Consider the following 18,295-nt stretch of genomic DNA (forward strand, 5'->3'; position numbering starts at 1 on the left):
AACGTACTCAAAAATTTAGTCCGTCTGCCAGTGAAGGCTAAATGCAGCGCAAATGCGTTACTCACTACCAACTTATTGAATTTGTTTGTGATACGCGCCACTGAATAAACATCAACCAGATTGCTAGGATGAAACCTGGAAATCGAGCCGTTGTATCCTGACTTCTAACATTTCGTCTTTACAACAACCTGACTTGATGAACGGTTGTTTGCGTGAACATCTCCAGTTCTCTCCATCAGTACAGTCATAAGCTTCACGTGCGGAGTTAGTTATTATGTTGTGATTCAGGGGTAAACTACCCAAAAACACCGGACTAAGAATTGAAAAAGGCAGCTTTAAAGCATAACCAACGTGCAAGGTGAAGTGGACCATAGATCCTGCAACGAAATAGAGGTATTATTTGTCCCTGAAAAGTGGAATACAACTTATGAACGTGCGACTAAAACAAGTAAAAAAGTCAGCAAAGTGTATGTAATCCTGATATATCTTGGAGTTGTGACAAACATAAACTGTCTCGTGCTTTCGTTAGAGGCTAAGATCACTGTATCCGCATTGCGACGAGGTGGCCAACAGCCTTCATCCTCCGTGGTGTAGAGCGAGGATCTCAAAACATGGCCCACTGCCACTCGGAATGGGAACGAAAATTAGTTTTCCTCTACAAGACAAAGTGCAACCGCTTTCGGTTGTCATAATTCATCCGAGAAACCAAAGAAAAATCATCCATTTTGTAGCCTTTGTAGGTAGTCTTAAGTTTTCCACGAAATTTGTAATGAGCGTTTGTACCCTGGATCGACAGACATACTCTGACAAGACAGCTACCTAACCCAATAAACTTCATTCAGTCTAAATTACTGAGATAATCAATCAGAAGAGCTCAAACACAGCCGATTTCAAGTTTTTTTAGAAAGAGTTGTGAATACTTTGGTTTCCTTTTTTTTCGGTTTAGTGGCTCGGAATTGGTAGAGATACACAACGTCCTTGTTAACTCCGAAGTATGGTTGATCTGTTGGCGCCAAAGAATGAGGAGGGAACCTTTTGATTTATGACGTATGCTGTGGATTGCTTGAATGACTAACCCCATTTGAAGAACAGCTTTAATTTGAAAGCCTTACTCATTTTTTTAAAATTTTAGGACAAAATTATCCAGTGTCATTTCGTTCTTTCATCTGCATCATTAGGACCACAGTAGGATGCGGTTTCCGAAATTGGTCGGTTTGCAAGTTTTCGATAGCAACTCTGAGGAGACTGGACTTAAAACTGATCTATTTGAGTGCAAATGAAGTATTGAAGGGAAAATGCAGTTAGAGACTTCCGTGAGTTTTAGTGGGAATCACGAATTTAGGGCGGATAGAGAGCTCCGATAGTCTCAAGAGATTTTTTTTAAATAGGAAATTCGTGGAACTTGTTTACCGCACTGGGTTGAGTGACGACTTACTTAAGTATACCTTAGTGCTTAAGTTATGCATAATTCAAGAAGCTAAGTTATCGGTTTTACACAGTTTCGCTTGGATTACGGAGCTATGGTGAACTAGCGAGTCGTTAACCTATTAAAAGCTCTCTGGAACTTTTTACGTAAAAAACTGAAATCAGTACAACTGATTTAGATCACCACAATAAGACCAGCAATTCGGAATCAAAATACATGATGCTCCACCCAAAACGGACAACTGCTTTGGTATTTGAGCTAATTATATCGATAAAACCTACAAATAGCGCAACCAGCTAAATGTCTGCCTTGGTACGCATTACGAACCAAACTTTCCCACTAACTGTTTAAAGTAAAACGGCGTTCTAAACAGCTGAGTGTCGGATTCAAGATGATCTTAATCAAGTTGCTTGCGTTGTGAACTGTGGTGAGTTGAGACACTTCTCAACAGAATGTCTGAGCTTTTCTGGAAAAAGTTTAGTTGTAACATCCCTAAAGTTGCATTCCTTTACCCCGGAAATTCGCATCTGTCCTTCGATTCTGGATCCGACAATCCATTATGCGATGGGTATGTCGTTTTTGATGGTTAGTTGCCACCTTCCGTTTCATCTACGCCTCTCAAAGTGGTTAGACCCAAACTATGATCAACCCGACCTTGTTTATCGACTCATATCCACTTCATAATATAACCTAACTTAAGCAGTACGTGCGGTCAGCTTGGCGATTAAAAGGCTGATACTTTTTAGAATGAATTAAGAAGGCGGCATGTATCCTCACATTTATTTTGTTTTCATGCTAACACTCGCTCAGTATATTACCAAGCAGAAATCTTGGAATGGAGATCAAGAACAGCCGCATTTAGTTTCTTGTAATCAACTTTCATCGTCAAAGATGCGACTGATGTATCATATAAATTGTACATGTTATAACTGGCTCGCACGCTCTGTGTGCACTTGGGAATGGGAAATGGGATGTTTAGTAAATTGAATTGAGGTAAACAAGCAAAATTTAGCGTTGTGGCACAGTAACCCTCTTGGGTCCTGTTCTTCCGCTTTGATGAGTTGGCGGGTTGAGCGAACTTAATATCATAATGTAAGTTGTAGGTGATTGTGGGATTGTTGTTGGCACAATTAGTCCGGTCAGGCCACATCAGAAGACGTGCACCAGAACTACCAGGATACAATCAGGACAGTTACTGGGTCGTCGTCCGAGGCACTGGGCGGGCCGAACATATTACTCAAGCGTGAACAGGTTCGCCCGTTCAGACATGATAATTTGGGAGAATCCGAGGCGTGTAATGGAGTGGTTGGAACGCGCTCGCCTAGAATGTCCGACGTCCAGAGTGCACAACCCGCAAGACCAAGGGTGCATACCGCTAATGAGCTGAGCTCCAACCAGAAATCGAGTTTGAAACTTCAAGCTTTTTGGTGTGGATTCATCAGAATACTTCCGCCAGGACAGCAGAAGGACTGTTCTGTTCAGAATGATGTGAACTTGAGCGCTGTTACTAGCTCCACTTATACGACTAACAACAAAGCGTTTATATGCTGACTTTCTGCAGTAGTGAGCTCTAGGAGAACTTCATTGCACTGATAAGAAGCAGATCTAGGTAAAACTGGTTTACATCAAGGCCGAAAAAATGTCTACACTAGTTTCTAATCCAAAACACTGAAACAATCCTGATCCGCAATTACATCTCCATACGTCGACCTCAAGAACGGTGAATGTATAATCGAGTTGTTTTTCATTGCGATGCTGTGGAAAACTGAAGCCGAACTAAGCCAAGCGTGCATGTTAAACTGCATTGCATTCGGCTTCGAGGATGGAACCACAAACAAATCTGACAGCTGATCCAAAGAAAGCCACTTCACTGCATTATATTGCGACTTACCACAGCCAGCGGTAGCTGATAGCGGGTTACGATATGAAGGAACGTGACGTGTTGGCAATATTCTTATATGGTCATATGAACAGTGTGCAATAAACTCCCATATATGTGCAGAAAATGAACAGCGGACGGTTTTGAACCCGATGGTCAGGTTAGTAAAATGATACAAAATACTGCATGGTCTCAATAAAAAAAATTTGGATCCCTAATGGGAGGTACCTCAGTAACCCGTGAGTGCGGGAGGCCTCAAAGCATCTTATGATCTGAAGTGGTGAAAACGTCAACACCAGCCGACTTCACATGATGCAGGATGAGTATCTTCTTTACTTCCGTTCGGCCAATCAACCCGGTGAGGTGAACTAGTCCGTAGCTGTCTCGTTGAACGACTCATTTAGAGATTAATTCTGGATGTCGCCCCTGATCTTAGTTTGATGGAACGGCCCTATACTTTGAACACTCGGGTTATTCCTTTTGAAAATAAATATGTCGATGGAAGGCAGTACATCCAGCACTATTCTGAAGAAGGTACAAGGATCAAGATTTGGCTAAACATTCGAATCACGACTCCGCTGCCTCAGGTTATGGCCTTTTTCCATGACAAAATTGTCTGTCATACCAACAAACACTACTAAGCACCCAAGTACGAACCTGTTCACGTCTTCACAAAACTGCAATGGTTCCAAAACACTGATGAACAAACGCCATAAATAGGCCCCTTTTAGAGGCAAAGTCCCACAGTCGTGCAGTAAAAAATGAGGAAAGTGTAACACAGATCATAAAAACAGAGGCTTAGTTAGGCAGTTCAACAAACCATAATTAGTCGGATTGTTTTTGTCTAGTTAATTATGGATACTCACGGAAAACCCACTAATTAACAAACCACGGGAATGACCAGATGTCGTTAAGAGAGACAATGCCACACCTGGACAAGTTAAGCCTCTCGAGGTGTTCTCAAATAAAACTGCATTGACAAACTGGTCATGTGATACTCAACATGACTTTCCTAGACTGCTGATATGAGAACCAAGCCTCCACCTACCAACTCTGTCAATTGATATTTGTCTGGGGTCGTCTGGTAGGCGTGGCTTTCGAACTCCAACCAATCTTCTTCCTAAAATGCGAAACTTTTTACCAAAGAGGGTGTTGACCAATGTAACCACCTGATTACTGGTGCGTAGCTTTATTTATCTCACAGATAATCTTGTAACTTAACAGTAGTATGGCTAGCTCTTGGTATTTTAATGAGAATTTTCTTCTGTCTCCTGTGCTGAAAGGTTTAAAGACAACGCGCAACTATTTAATCCTTATCAGAAATCATCATAAGTGGACATCCAACGAACCTGTGTGTGAGTTCGAACGCGCAACCTTCCTGATATTACTTACTCACCAAAACGTTTAGCCACTATCGGCTGGTCAGTAGCGTTATTGACTCACATTTGGACAGGACAAAGTGCCACTCAGCCTCCATTCTGATAATTTACGATCGTGGAGTGACAGATACCCAAATGGGTGGCTTGTGAGGCGTTTCCCCTTTTTCAGAAGGTCGCCTACAGAGTGATAGTATTATGAGGGGATTTTGAGAAATTACACTAAAATATAGTATGGTATGCTTAAGCGTAGTATGTAACTCGATTGGAGTTCGCGGGTTTAAACCTCCCCAGATAATCTTGAGAAGCGCACTTCTGATGATTTCCATCACTAATGAAACAGCGTTTTGTGCTCCAAGCAGATGACACAAGGCGTCTTTGAAGGTACTTCTTGCGAATGGTCTCGATAACAGAGAGTTCATCAGACAAGCTCAGTCAGACGACAAGTGTCCAGAGCTCTGGGATGAGGAAGCCGTGACCGATTCCTCTCGCTACTGGCGCTGGATCAACATGTGTTAAGTTCTTCTTTCCTTGAATGGTTCCTGCTTGCCCCTCGGTGGATTGGACGAGGCTGAGTTCGGTTTCGACCGCATTGTGCCTGACTTTAAGACTAAGATCTCGCTGTTTCCTTCACAGTTTGCTGTCGTCAAGATCTGTATATCAACATTAAGGTATTTTAAGTGTCGCAAGACACCATGAATCAAGCATTTGACCTGAGCGCGTAACCGCAACCAAGCGGCAGCGAGGCTGAGTTCGATTTCGACCGCATTGTGCCTGACTTCACGACTAAGGTCTCGCTGTTTCCTTCACAGTTTGCTGTTGTCAAGATCTGTATATCAACATCGAGGTATTTTCAGTGTCGCAAGACACCATGAATCAATCATTTCACCTGAGCGCGTAACCGCAACCAAGCGGCAAGGTCAGGGAGTCAATGGCTACCTACAGAATGAAACCAGTTAATAAGACCTTATAGATAACTGGTCATGGGTTCCAACGTTTCCGGATAACTCAGAGGAAGACTCAGAGGCTAGACATTGAAAACCTCATCCCAACTTACTAGGTGGACGTAAGGGAATAAGAATCCGTAGCAACCGAGCTGCCTACCGGGTCCATTTACTCCTATAATAAGTCCCAACGAGGAGGAAAGCTCTCACGTGGATCTACTTTCTGGTATCTCCGTCATTTGCTACCGAAATGGCTGAAAATATTGGGTTGCTCGCACAACCACTAACCCACCGCTTCGCACCACTACGCTCCTCAATAACGCACTGATGATCTCACCTCGACTGGTGGTGAAGTGTTTGCAATCAAACTGCCCAGCTCAGCGAACAAGCCAACGACCAGATCAAAACAACTTGAGGTAACCTCTGTCTTCACACAATAGTCAACCAAAGTCTATCGCAAAGAATCCTTTAAGTTGCAGCCCAACCGACATTCAAGATATCGAGGTTCTGTTCATTGTGATTAATGTTAGGTGACTAAGCATATTTTATCTCTGTACCGAGTTTGTAGGCAATGAGTTCAACAACTATGATACTTATTAATACAAACAGACCTCGAGTAAACATTATCGTTATTTTTCCCAACTAACTGTTGACCTGGATACCCGAGTTAACCTGTACTTGGTTTTAGTAGGTTTCTTCCAGTAGTGATTCATGTCTGAATCGTTTGGGCTTTGAGTTTGCCAAAGTAAAATCCGATAAAGATAGCCTGTTTAAAATACACCGCAACAAACAGTGACGGATGAAAATACTTAGAAGCGTGATGTTTCTCTTCAATAGCTGCACGCTTAATCCGCCGAACGGAAGCCCGTTGGTCGCCAACAGAAAGACTGACTGGTATCCACACGAATTGGGTATAAAATCGACAAGTACGGTCTGCTGAGAGTCAGCACTAAAGCACCGCGACTAGCAAGACGCTTAAAGTGTCACATGATGACCACCTGACCAAATACAACATCGTCTTGAGTAGGCATGGTTGACGTGTGCCTAATCATACAGTCGGCAGCATGTAGTAAACTTGTTTGCAAATCGCGTGTTACTGGTCGGATAACCAAAAGCTTTCAGTGCAATGGTGCGCAAATAATGCACCGTATAACTAATTTGGCGAGCATTTTGGGGATATGATACCCGAGACAGGTGCGATCTTTCGGTCAAAGTGAGGGACTTACAGGCTGCTTCCAGCACTTCTTTCTCTCCTGAGACTTCGTCGTACTCGTATACCAGTTGTGTTGCTGGAGGCGCTGGTTGCTCCTTACGTCCATTGACAGCAGACCTACAGGACGCCGGACTTGAGCTTGAACTTGAGGAGCAAGAACCACTGTCTGAATGGCTTGACTTAACCGGTGAACGACGCCTAACGGGTAGCGGTCGGGGTGGACTTCGACTGGAGTCACTGGAGGATGATCCACGTCGATGGGGACTGGAACATGTGTACGAAAAAGGTGTAGCGATAAACAATACACAGGGATAGTTTTGACTACGATGATATTCCTGTCAGGTACTGCCTCATGATAGTTGGTGAAAATAAAGCTCACAACTTACTCTGAGCTTAGCAAACCGAGAACAAACTTCAAAAATTGTGAACTGTGAAAATTCCGACGCAACATGTGTCATGTAGGTTTAGATACAACTATGGAGGTTTTCGCTGGGTGAGGAAATCGTTCAAAATCTCAATCAGTTCTAAAATAATGCTGGTTGTTGAATCGCTTGAAAAGTACTGACAGAGTGATAAAAAGTAACAAGCGGCTTTTCTTAAGAAAGTTCTGCTAGTCAAACACGGTCGGTCGCGTGGGTGTGTGCGAAGAAGAGAAAAATTGTGGAAGGTTACCTTTCACGAAAGTGGGTGGCGTAAGATGTCTCATCTGTGGCATTTCTGTGGCTGTCAGAATATCCCTGTACCAACTAAGGCGAAGGTAGAACATACAGATGACAGATACTCGACGGCTGAGAAAAATGGGAAAAGATCTACAAAGTTTTGGTCCATGACTGCATGAAGAAGGGTAGCAATAGACGGGTTGTATTTACTTGCGAAGCTCATCTGAGTAAATCCAGTTGGGTGCTTATGGACTGGCCCCTGAGCTGGATTCTGTGCTAGGTGATCAGACGATTACTCCTAAATTCTCCCTGTCCTTACGGATGGTGTTATAATCCTCAGGAGAAAGTACACAGGTAATAACCAAAAACAGAATGGATCGGCTCATCGTTTAGAACAAAACATGATTGTATCAGAGATATCTCAAATAAACGAAATTACAACAAACTATAGGAAATTAAATGTCTACCTTTTAAACTTACTCGTGCCATTAGAAACCTGTCCAAATCAACTGTATGACAAAACATTGCCTACCTAACACGCCACACCGATTAGCATCAGAATGCACATCTCCCCAGATGAGAGTTTAGTTCAAATTTGACACAATCGAAGTTATACATTGGTCACCAACGAAGAACGAAATAGAATAACTAGCAACCTTGTTTACTTACCTTCGTTTTATATTCCGCCCTCTGTCCAACGGATTGAAAGTAAAGTAAACACACTTGTATTATTAAAGAGCCGTCCATTCCTGCATCACGTGACAAAAACTGAAGGTTGTAAAATTTTCGTTGTGCGCAGACTGATTCATATATATGTAAATTATAGTGCCACACCAGCCGAATAATGTTGAAAGTTTGGATAGAAAAAGGCCTAGTTTAATCGGTTTTGGAAGCTAGACATTGATTCTGTACATTGGTTTCATCCTTCAAAAGTGCTTATGTATATGTCACAAACGGCACCACTTAGAATCAACACACAGTCGTCAAGTGGGTTAGCTCTTGGTAATTTTATAAAGTAGACTGGTGCAGATTGTCCCATAAACTGAGCATCCGTCTTTCGAGATGCGCCTGATCCCAAACTCGTCAAAGGCAATCTCTCCCAATAAGTTTTCAAACTGCTCCTCTTTTACCTGTTAGACTCAAATGCAAACAGCACTAAGTGCAATGCAAATTACTGTTAGCTCATTCTGAGTAAGACTGGAGTAGAACCTCCCCAGTGTATTTTACTAACAGGTTTGTTCAGATACAACAATAAGAAATCGAAAGCAGCAAGGAAAGTCCTCTTCGGTGATGCAAAAACTTTGTTTTCCCAACGGCCTACATCACGGGAGAAACAACCGCAGGAAAGTTTTGTGGTCCCCTGTTGTCCAGCCTGTAGGCGCGCTGGGATCGGTAACCTCATGAGCGACAGAAACCACGTTGGGGACCATGTTTGTGTGCAATTGTGCGCATATCACTATCAGCTTGTAAACGCTCAATAAAGACAGCAAGTGAAACCGACTTTTATCCGCAAAAAAATGAAACCACTTATGAAACAGCAATTTCGATATTTCGAACCACTAGCACCAAATGCACAGCCTGCTCAGGTATGTGAACTATTGTTTATTTATTTCTTTATCATTTATTTAGTGGAAGATGTGCCAGTTACGCACCCACGCTTTGCATAAAAAATATGCATATTACTACCAGGCTGTTAGTATTTAACGTTTGTGTTTACAACATCTCCTGTCTCTTTCATCAGCAGTGGTGTCAGGAAACACTAAAACGGTTTTCGCGAGTTTTTTCAGATAGGATGACTGCTACAGCCTTTTGTTAAAAACGATGTATAGATGTACGCGATAACTTCAGATTTTGTTTATTTAGTGGATCATTTTTCCGCCAATTAATCTCATAATCTCATGTACTACTAGGGGTCCTGTTAAATACCACGACTGCCGTAGACAACGAGGAAAGTCATTGATAGAGCAAGGAAACCGAACATAAAGCAGATTTAACTTTACCGATAACCTGGAAAACTTTATAAAAGAACGTTTACAGTAAGAATTTAGCAACCTCGTCTCAAGAATACGATAATATTAAACAGAATGAGGATTCTCGCTACAGCGTAGTTCTTTTGTGAAGTTGAAAGCCTTACAGAAACAAAGTACGAATATTTTGTCAGAAAACTGCTGGAAGGCATAGTATTAAACACATAGATGAAATTTATTTGAAAAGGTAAACAAACATTAGAGTGTTTTGTTTTGTTGTTGCTTGCATCTCAAACGCTACAGGTGAAGTAGCCTGAGTTGAGCAAAAAACTGGTATACAAGAGCCTAACGTACACCCTAAAATTTACCGGCGCGAAAAGAAATAAATATTGGAGGCTAAGTCGAGGTGAGATCGTTGTCCATGGTGGTAACCTTAGTAAATAAAATCATGTTACGCACTGCCCCTCCGATGAAACGATCGCATGGTACCTGGGAGCCTGAATAAAAGCAGCCGCCTTAAGAAATGCGGTTTGCATGGCAGTGGTGAGCACACGTACGCAGGTGCTTGCTTAAGCAAAAACAGTGAAGGTCTGTTTTTTGAAATGACAGCTGGATGTTCTCGTGTGCGTAAAACCCACCCTGCTCAAGGCAGTTACTCATCCTCCATCCTGAAGACGTTGATATTTTTGCGCGCTATAAAGCAAGGGCCAACAAATTGGTCGATAAAATACCATTAATGGAAAAATATAACCAGAACTTAGGTTTTATGTTCTCTGTCTTCAGATTTTGAGTCCGCGGCCACGGTGTCAAAAAGGACACTGGCACTCTCCCACTTGGGTACATCACTCAAAATTGGTTGGTTTTGTGCTATGAGTTTGCATGTTTCCTGACCACTTTGGTCCCCAGACCATTGAGTATATCCATTTTATTTTCATCTATCGTTGGAATTTGTGCAGGATATCACATATAACCATCGAAGCAGTGCTGCTTAATATGAAGAATTCCACCTGACTAATAATTTTATGTGACTGGCTCATAAGTTCCGGCGGCAAGCTACAATCTTCCAAATTTTCGTGTGTTGCTTTTGCGGGGGCATGGCTGTCACGTCATTGCAGTATGATCCTACACTAGTCCTCTTTCCAAATGTGAGGAAATTATTCTCTGGGACAAGTGGTACAAGGTAAACATTTGCAGAAGTCAAATTCATATACTAGGAGAAGAAATGTTTCTTCCTGTTTTACAATGCTGGTTTCATATCGTTTCACTAATCCAAGTGATCTGAGACACTTACCCCGAAGACGATCTGTTTTAACACGAGAGATTTGTAGCGGCACAAATCACTATACACCGCGTTTGAACAGAATGATCTCTATGAGGAAGCCGCCAGTCCAAAAAAGATAACATTCTTGCGTTTTCTCGTATTACTCAGTTTAGCTCGGAGCGCTTCTTGTTTTCACAGGATAACTGACACGCTTAACTGCAAAATAGCTACATAACGCAACTAGAAAACGTCCACATGCCACAGTTTTTCAGTATTTTTCATAAATTCAGGAAAAGAAGATTGTGTGTACATAAGACGAATGTAACCAGCGAATTAACAAGGATGTTTTCTATCACCCGCTTACGGAAGTGGTGTCGCCCACGGGCAGAATCGTAATTTTTAAGGCTTGCGGGAAGGGCCTGGTGTTCCACTTGATTACTCCTGTTGCTTTACATTATATTTGATACACATATTTGGAACAATAAACTCGAAAGAAGCCCCCTGTTTCTTCGGGCTTGTGTTTTTCTCAATCACCAATTGTCTTTCGCCTAACTAAAATGGAATTAAAACTGGCACATAAAGCTCCTTCTCTAGAAATTACTGACTCAATGATAAAATGTAATAAAGGTGGGCCATTTTATGCAAGAAGATCATGAAAGTTTGTAGTTCTTCATCTGTCAGGCATTAAGCCCAACCCAGAGCAGGCTGGAGCAAACTATTTAGCCCATCTGAACATGTAGTCGATTTCAATCAAGAATACTCCAAGTAAGTGGGGAAAATGAGATTTTATAAGATATATCCGTCTGACAAGCCAAGATAACCATCCACTTTGTCGATAAATTATAATGTAAGCGTAAGTAACACACCAACATATGATGTGATTTAGAAGAGACAACTAGATTAACCCAACAGGAAAGGTATTTTTCGCATACCATGTTAGGAAAAACAAGAATGAATGCACGAAATATTGAAAAACTGCGATAACTTTATATGTTGTCACACTGGATTTCATTAACGTGAATGCCATGGTAAATTCTCCTCCTCCGTCTTGTGCCTTACTGATTTTTTTAAGTGATGGTTCTCTTATCCGAAGGGGATTGAAACCACCATATTCTTTGGTGCCACTACACCAACATATCTGTCGCTAGCATTGATAAAAGTATTTAAATGCACTTCCAGAGTTACCGGAAAATTGCTGTGTTAAATTCATCTAAACCAAGCTGCTAAAGGTGAGGTTAGTATCTTATAGAGAAGCGAGATACTGCTAACTCATGAATATCTACGTATCAGGGAAGCTCTGTTAGTTGGATTGCGCTTGATTTGTAACGGCAAAAAACAGCCTCAAGTGTTTTGGTACGGACAAATCAAATAACGTGTTTGAATGCACATCTGCACGTAGAAAAGGAAGTATTACTGCCATAATTCAATATGCTACCGTGTAATACGTGTTCAAAATGAAACGTGAAGTATTTGCGCGGCTATTGTTAATCCTCTACGAGACAAAACAAAACATAACGTTACTTAAATCAACCCTTTGCATGCCAAAAGCCTCAGGTAATTGTATAACAAACGATTTATGCATTAACCTGGCCCCAACGCGTGATACCAAGGGCAGTCATGTCTTCTATCTAACTCAAGGTTTTGAAATACGCTTGTGGTGCCAAGTAACACGAGCTTCCACTTTTGATAGGTTGTATCCTTGCGAAAAGCAGAGAAAACAAACGTGATTGAGTTGTCTGTTGGATATCGATCACAATAGACACACGAGTTCGTCTATGGATAATACAACTATATGATAAAGCATGTATTCTAAATGTAAGAATGCCTATATAGTTGTACCACTGTAAATAGACACACCTAAAATGAACCATACAACGTCCTTTGCTTATCAAATAGCCTGATGTAAAAGGAGTTCCGAAATGTGCTTGCTTTAGTTATAACCTAGTGTGTAAAGACTGGTACTGTTGAATAAATGAGCACGCGAGTTTGATATGAAAAATAATGCAGTAAATTGCCGACCAATACACACTATCACAGAACGTCCGTGCAGCCAGTTCAGTGTGAGGTAACTAAACAAAATGCCCAGACAGTTGTCTAACCAGTCAGTATTACATAAACATTTTTGTTTTTATGAGGCTGGAGAAATACCTGCCACCCCGGGTGCTTGCATGATACCTCCTGCTGGCTTATAGATACATCCAGACATTCTCTTCTAAATGAGTCCTTCGAGTTGTTTGCAGTCGTTGATATGCAAGACGCTTGTTGTCTTAACAGCCTTTGTGGTTTTGTTTGTTCCAATTTACAGTCGTATTATCCGGGCATCCACTTCTGGGAAACCAATCTTGACTTACTATCAAGGCATCATTTGGATGGCTTAACAGTAAACCAGAGGTTTTCCACTGTAAGCCTTGTATTATTTTTTTTTCGGTACGAGTGCTCTAATTCTTTGCATACAGGACTAAGGGACCATTCAATGAAACTGTATTGTCACGCAAACTACTAAAAGGGAGATACTGTTTACGAGACAACTGGGCTGCAACAAGGTGCAGTTTGCACAATCCTCGCCGTAAATATCGACTAACATTTTCATTCTAGCTTTCTTCCTTGTCAAGAGTGGAACAGTAACAAATCTACCCAGTTGTCCTCTCGTACTCTTTGTTGGTAGCTATTAAGCCGGTACCCAAGCATTTGCCGTGTCGGGACTGGAAGCACATATTAGATGCGTTATCCAAACAAGACGCGAATTTCTAAAATAATCAAGTAAATTTTAGTATAAGAGTTTACACATTCTTTTGAACGCATTTATGGCCCTAGGCGCCAAGCCATTCAATGTATCATTTGCTTTAATAGCAACGCACAAGATCAAAATTGGACGATAGCGTATGTATTTCCAGAGGGCTTCCGTAAAACAACCTAAAATATTCTCCGGGCTTTTCTCTCTAAATAATGCACCCTAAGAGCAGACGCATCAACTAGTTTACTAGATATATCACACACAATCACCGGTCATAATGCTAATTTGCTAAGTTAGTGGCAGCGCATCTTTGACGTTGCCATTCTATAACAGTGCACCTTGGATCTGCTTAAATGTACTGCGTGTAACATTGCACTTCTCTGTGTTGGGCATTATGTGTGATAAAAATAAAAGTTTATGCTGTTGAGCCACTCTCCCAGCGAAACCTGGCATTCACCTTCTCTGAAAGACTTTTCCGCCAAATTATATCGTGATGCGCAGTGCATTTAGCTTCTGCCAGATGCAATATCCCATGATCAAAAATCCATCACATGTACGTCAGCAGCGTCATTGCCATGTAACAAAGAAAAGTAAGTGCCGACCAATAGAACTCCTAGAATTAGGTGAACGTTCCTTTGATAATGGTGTGTTGCATCGCGAAACTATTCTGCTCCATAAAACGTTCAGCACTAAATGAAAGCTCTCAGAAATATATCAAAGTTCAGCGAATCTCCGAAACTATGTTTTCCCTGACATTTTCAACTCTGACATTTTCAACTTCCTTTATGGATACAAAACCGGAATACAAGACGTTGAACCTGTGACAGTTTTCTTCAATTTCTGTCTTATGTCCCAAAAATACCCACATACGTAAGCACATAATACGTTAGCTGGCTTACTTTTTACCAACTTAAGCTAAAGGCCTGTGCACTACACACAGGACTGTTTTTTTATTTGATTTCGGATAAAGAGTAGCCACCTCAAGACAATGGTAAACAAAAAGAGCCGTTTGCCTCATGTGTTTAGGGTTTTTACCCTTTTCGCAGGCATCCAGATTTGTTTGAAAACATCAATGTGATTGATCTACTTGACCAATAATGAACACCAAGTTTCTTCCATAAACGTACGTGCAATATCAATGCGGTCGGTAATGCTACCGATTTCACCCTTAATACATGCAGTTAACTGTCTGTTCTTGTCTTATTTGCACCTCAATCTTTAAGGATGCCTTATGTTCGTAATTAATATTAATAAATAACTTAATTTACCTAATTATGCGCTTACAAGCAATCATTTTTGGACTGTAGGTTTATGAGAAAGATCGCTGTCGAATTCACAGTGCGGCATTCCGAGTGCTCTCCTACGCAATGGAAAAATGCTTCGTTTTTTCCAAACAGTGGTCAGATTATTGACTAGCTATTTCCCTCACACATGCGCTTGTATGTTCCCATTTTCCCTCATCATTAGTTGCAGTACTTTCATCGGTAAGGATTTCACCCTGTGGTTTAACTTCCAAACATAAGTTTCACCCCAAGTACTTTTGTTTAGTTCACCGCCACGACAGACTGTGAACAAACTAGAAAGCTGACTAGAAGCTGAATAGAAGCTGGCTAGAAAGCCAACTGAGCGGTTGTTGAAGAAATCAGGTTGAGGCTGATTCAGGGTTGAATTCACACCCAGCCTTGTAACCAGTGAGTTTATCCTTATCTACGAACAGACCCCCGGAATACTCCACTCGCTTGGGTCCATTGTGAATTTTGGTCCTATTTCTAAACAAGTGAGGGGAGATTTTCTGTTCCTGTCAGCTCTGCCAAAGAATGACGGCCCAGTCAAATGCGGAGAAGAGCACGCAGTTAAGCATCATTTTCCCTAGGATCGCTGTTCCAGGTTGAGAGACATATCATAGCTCATGTATCATTGTCTGATTGGATTTCCTAAGTATAGTTTTCTAAACCATGCTGCTTGATAAATTATCACAAACATGTACTATCCTCATGGATAGTGAAAACGTTTCTATGACTTTCAGCAGCCTATGTTTTCCTAGCCTGTTCAGATGTCCGCTGGTGTGGCGCATTCGTGCAAACGAAGTGGCTGAATCAGCGATTAGAAGCTTCTAAGAGAGGACTGTCTCTTCGAACGCCATAAAATGATTGTTTAAGAAAGCAGGCATAGATAAGGCGGATTTTAAACAAAAAATTTAAAAATATTACTCCAAACTACTGTCGGCACCCATCCGATAAAAACGTGCTCGAATGTGGTCACGTCAGAAAGAAAAATTAAGGAACATTTCAGGGTAAAAATGATAACTACCTATAAAACTTACCTACGGCTTTGTCTGGAAAATGAAGAAGAACGAGATCGTGAGCCTGACGAATCGCTAGATGAGACACACTGTCGGGTCGGCGGTGCTTCGTAGTGGCGCTGCAGAAACTTTCCACCAAACCGCTTGAGGCCCATACGTCGCAGTGCTACAAATAAATAACAGACAGGGAAATAAACTCACGAAATCGGCCATTAGGCCGACGTCTGACATCAAAGTGAGGGTGAGCCAAAAGAGTCTGATATTTATACTCGTTTTCGATCACTGTGTTAGGGTTAGAACACCACATCAAACACACTAACCCTTTTTTCTGGCTTTCCTAATATCTTTAAACCAATTGAGCTCAACTTTGTACCCAAATATTCTCTCTCCATCATACCTGGTGGAGGTAGCAATGTATCAACGGTTTATTGAAGAGCCTTACTTTGATATGAGCCTTTTGGCAACACTGTGGGAGTCAAATCTTATCGCCACAAACAACTGGGATTTATCTTCTGAGAAACTAAAGAAGTCTATTTTGCATTTTCCGTCACACTGTTTAGAGAACAACTCTCTAAATTTGAGTAAATATTACATATGGCACAATGGTTTACTTGATGTCGTCAATGCTGACATTTCCGGGAAATCCACGAATGAAGATAGAATGTCTGCTCGGCAAAACCTTTCGTGGATCGATTAGTATCGCCTGTGGGAACCGCATCTATTACAGGAATCACACCCAGATAGCCACAATTAACTGACTCAAATATTCGCCGTTTTCAAGGCCAAGTGTGTAGTATACAATGAATGATTTTGTTTTCCGTTTTCAGTCTAGTGCCAAGTCTTATTTGCAAGACGAATAAACCTAGCTCTCCGATCGTCTCCACAATGCATCTCTCAGAATGGGCTAGATGGTATCGATAAGTTCCAAACTGATTGCTCTTCTGATGCCTATGAAGTTTTTCGTTTTTCGCCTATTTTTTCTTCGTTAATCCAACATTTACGATGCCGCTATGTGCGCAAGCGCGGAATGTAAACAGAAGAACTCCTTCGTCAGTCCACACTAACTTACTGGTTTCTCGGTTCATTAGGTGTGGACGGCGTCCTCTAAGCCCCTTTCAAATTCATATGGCGGACCGTAGCGGTCCATAAATTCTCATGTGCTGCCTGGTCGGGCCGAGCCGGGGTTACAACTGGCCTTCTTGATGTGGTTGGAGAATTGGTTCACATAATCCATCATCAGTGAAGCCTTTGAGCGGTAGGGTGCAGTCATGGAATTAAGGTTTTTAGCTTCCATCGCTCGTACACCATAGGGGCTCGAATTCACGGATTCACGGATAGATGCACAGGATCGAGTGCAAGTTTCCCAGGTCGTTTTGCTCTTGCCGTTCAGCGGCTTCTGTTCACCCGAAAGGCATAAGCGAAGGAAGGGTGTAGCGCTTCTTCTGTCTTCTCAGTGTGGGGAAATTAGCTTATCGCGGGGACTCATATAAGAAAGCGTCTAATAGTGTTTTGAACTGGGTTCTAGAAAGAGCGTGGACAGCTGTCCGAGAAATTTATTTCATGCAGCAACTATCCGAAATGGGAAAAATTTATCTGATAAAACAGCGCGTGCTGAGCTTGAAGATCTTCTTATGTGTCTCCGCTGTGTGTTTGCCGAGTCAACGGCAAAACCCCTGTTGGCCAAGCTTTGTTCAAACGGAGCGTAAGAATTAGATCCCGTCACAGGTGACGATACTCCAGCGGAAAAAGGCCAAGCACCACGAGACGCGCTCCATGGTCAACGGATTTGAGGCAGGCAGCCATTTGCACTGCAGCTCACTGGGACGCTCAGTGAGGGTTATGTCATTCGTACTTCCCGATTAGACAACTTGGTTGGCGTATTTAAAAGCTATCTGAGTAGGCTCCACAGAGTATTTGTAATTCTTCGAGAGCAGTGCGCGAGTGATAAGTGGACGCACTGTTTGCCATGTAGAGGAAGGTGCCAGCCCAACTACTACCGCTTTGTAGCGTCTACATGCATTCTGGAAGCATTTTTATTGGAGCTCCATGGTTTCAAGTCATCCGTAAAAAGTAAACATGCACTTGCAAGAACCTGGAGGTCGTTGACTTATATCAAAACAGCGGTGGTGCCGGAACAAAGACTTGAGGAACTTCAATGTAAACCAGCGCCGGAGAAGAGTCGACCGAGCCTACTTCTACTCGGAATTTTCTGTCTAAAAGAATGCCTTGATCCAGTGTAGGATTTTCCCTTGAATCCCGTAACACTTGAGGTTTGGAGCAGCAGAACGTGTGGGGCTAGATCAAATGCTTTTGAGAAACCGAAAAATATGGCATTTAGTATAAGTCCTTTGTCTTTGGCTTGTGTTAAAGTGTCCATAAATACAAGCATGTTCCTCATGCAAGAACGGTTTAAGATAAATCAGTGTTGAACTGGAGATATCAGATTGTTGTAAGTAAATTGATGTAGGATGGCTCGCTTAAGAATGCACTCCATCACCTTTTACGGCACGCTAGTGAGGCTTTTAGGCTTGTAG

At 41.9% G+C, this 18,295-nt stretch overlaps 1 protein-coding gene across 1 annotated transcript in view; it reads right to left on the minus strand.

Annotated features, from left to right (window-relative positions):
* T265_06793 (hypothetical protein) overlaps window positions 1-16,479 on the minus strand; it is a gene marked incomplete at both ends in the record, with an annotated part of 32,852 nt that extends 16,373 nt beyond the window's left edge. Inside the window, 6 exons of the mRNA XM_009172158.1 lie at window positions 6,852-7,102; window positions 15,783-15,927; window positions 15,963-16,043; window positions 16,082-16,158; window positions 16,204-16,332; window positions 16,373-16,479. Coding sequence (XP_009170422.1) covers window positions 6,852-7,102; window positions 15,783-15,927; window positions 15,963-16,043; window positions 16,082-16,158; window positions 16,204-16,332; window positions 16,373-16,479 — 790 coding nt within the window. The remainder of the gene's footprint in view (window positions 1-6,851; window positions 7,103-15,782; window positions 15,928-15,962; window positions 16,044-16,081; window positions 16,159-16,203; window positions 16,333-16,372) is intronic.
* Between the last annotated feature and the right edge of the window lie 1,816 nt (window positions 16,480-18,295).

The sequence above is a fragment of the Opisthorchis viverrini genome (genome assembly GCF_000715545.1).
Source record: "Opisthorchis viverrini unplaced genomic scaffold opera_v5_147, whole genome shotgun sequence".
NCBI classification, from domain to species: Eukaryota; Metazoa; Platyhelminthes; class Trematoda; order Opisthorchiida; family Opisthorchiidae; genus Opisthorchis; species Opisthorchis viverrini.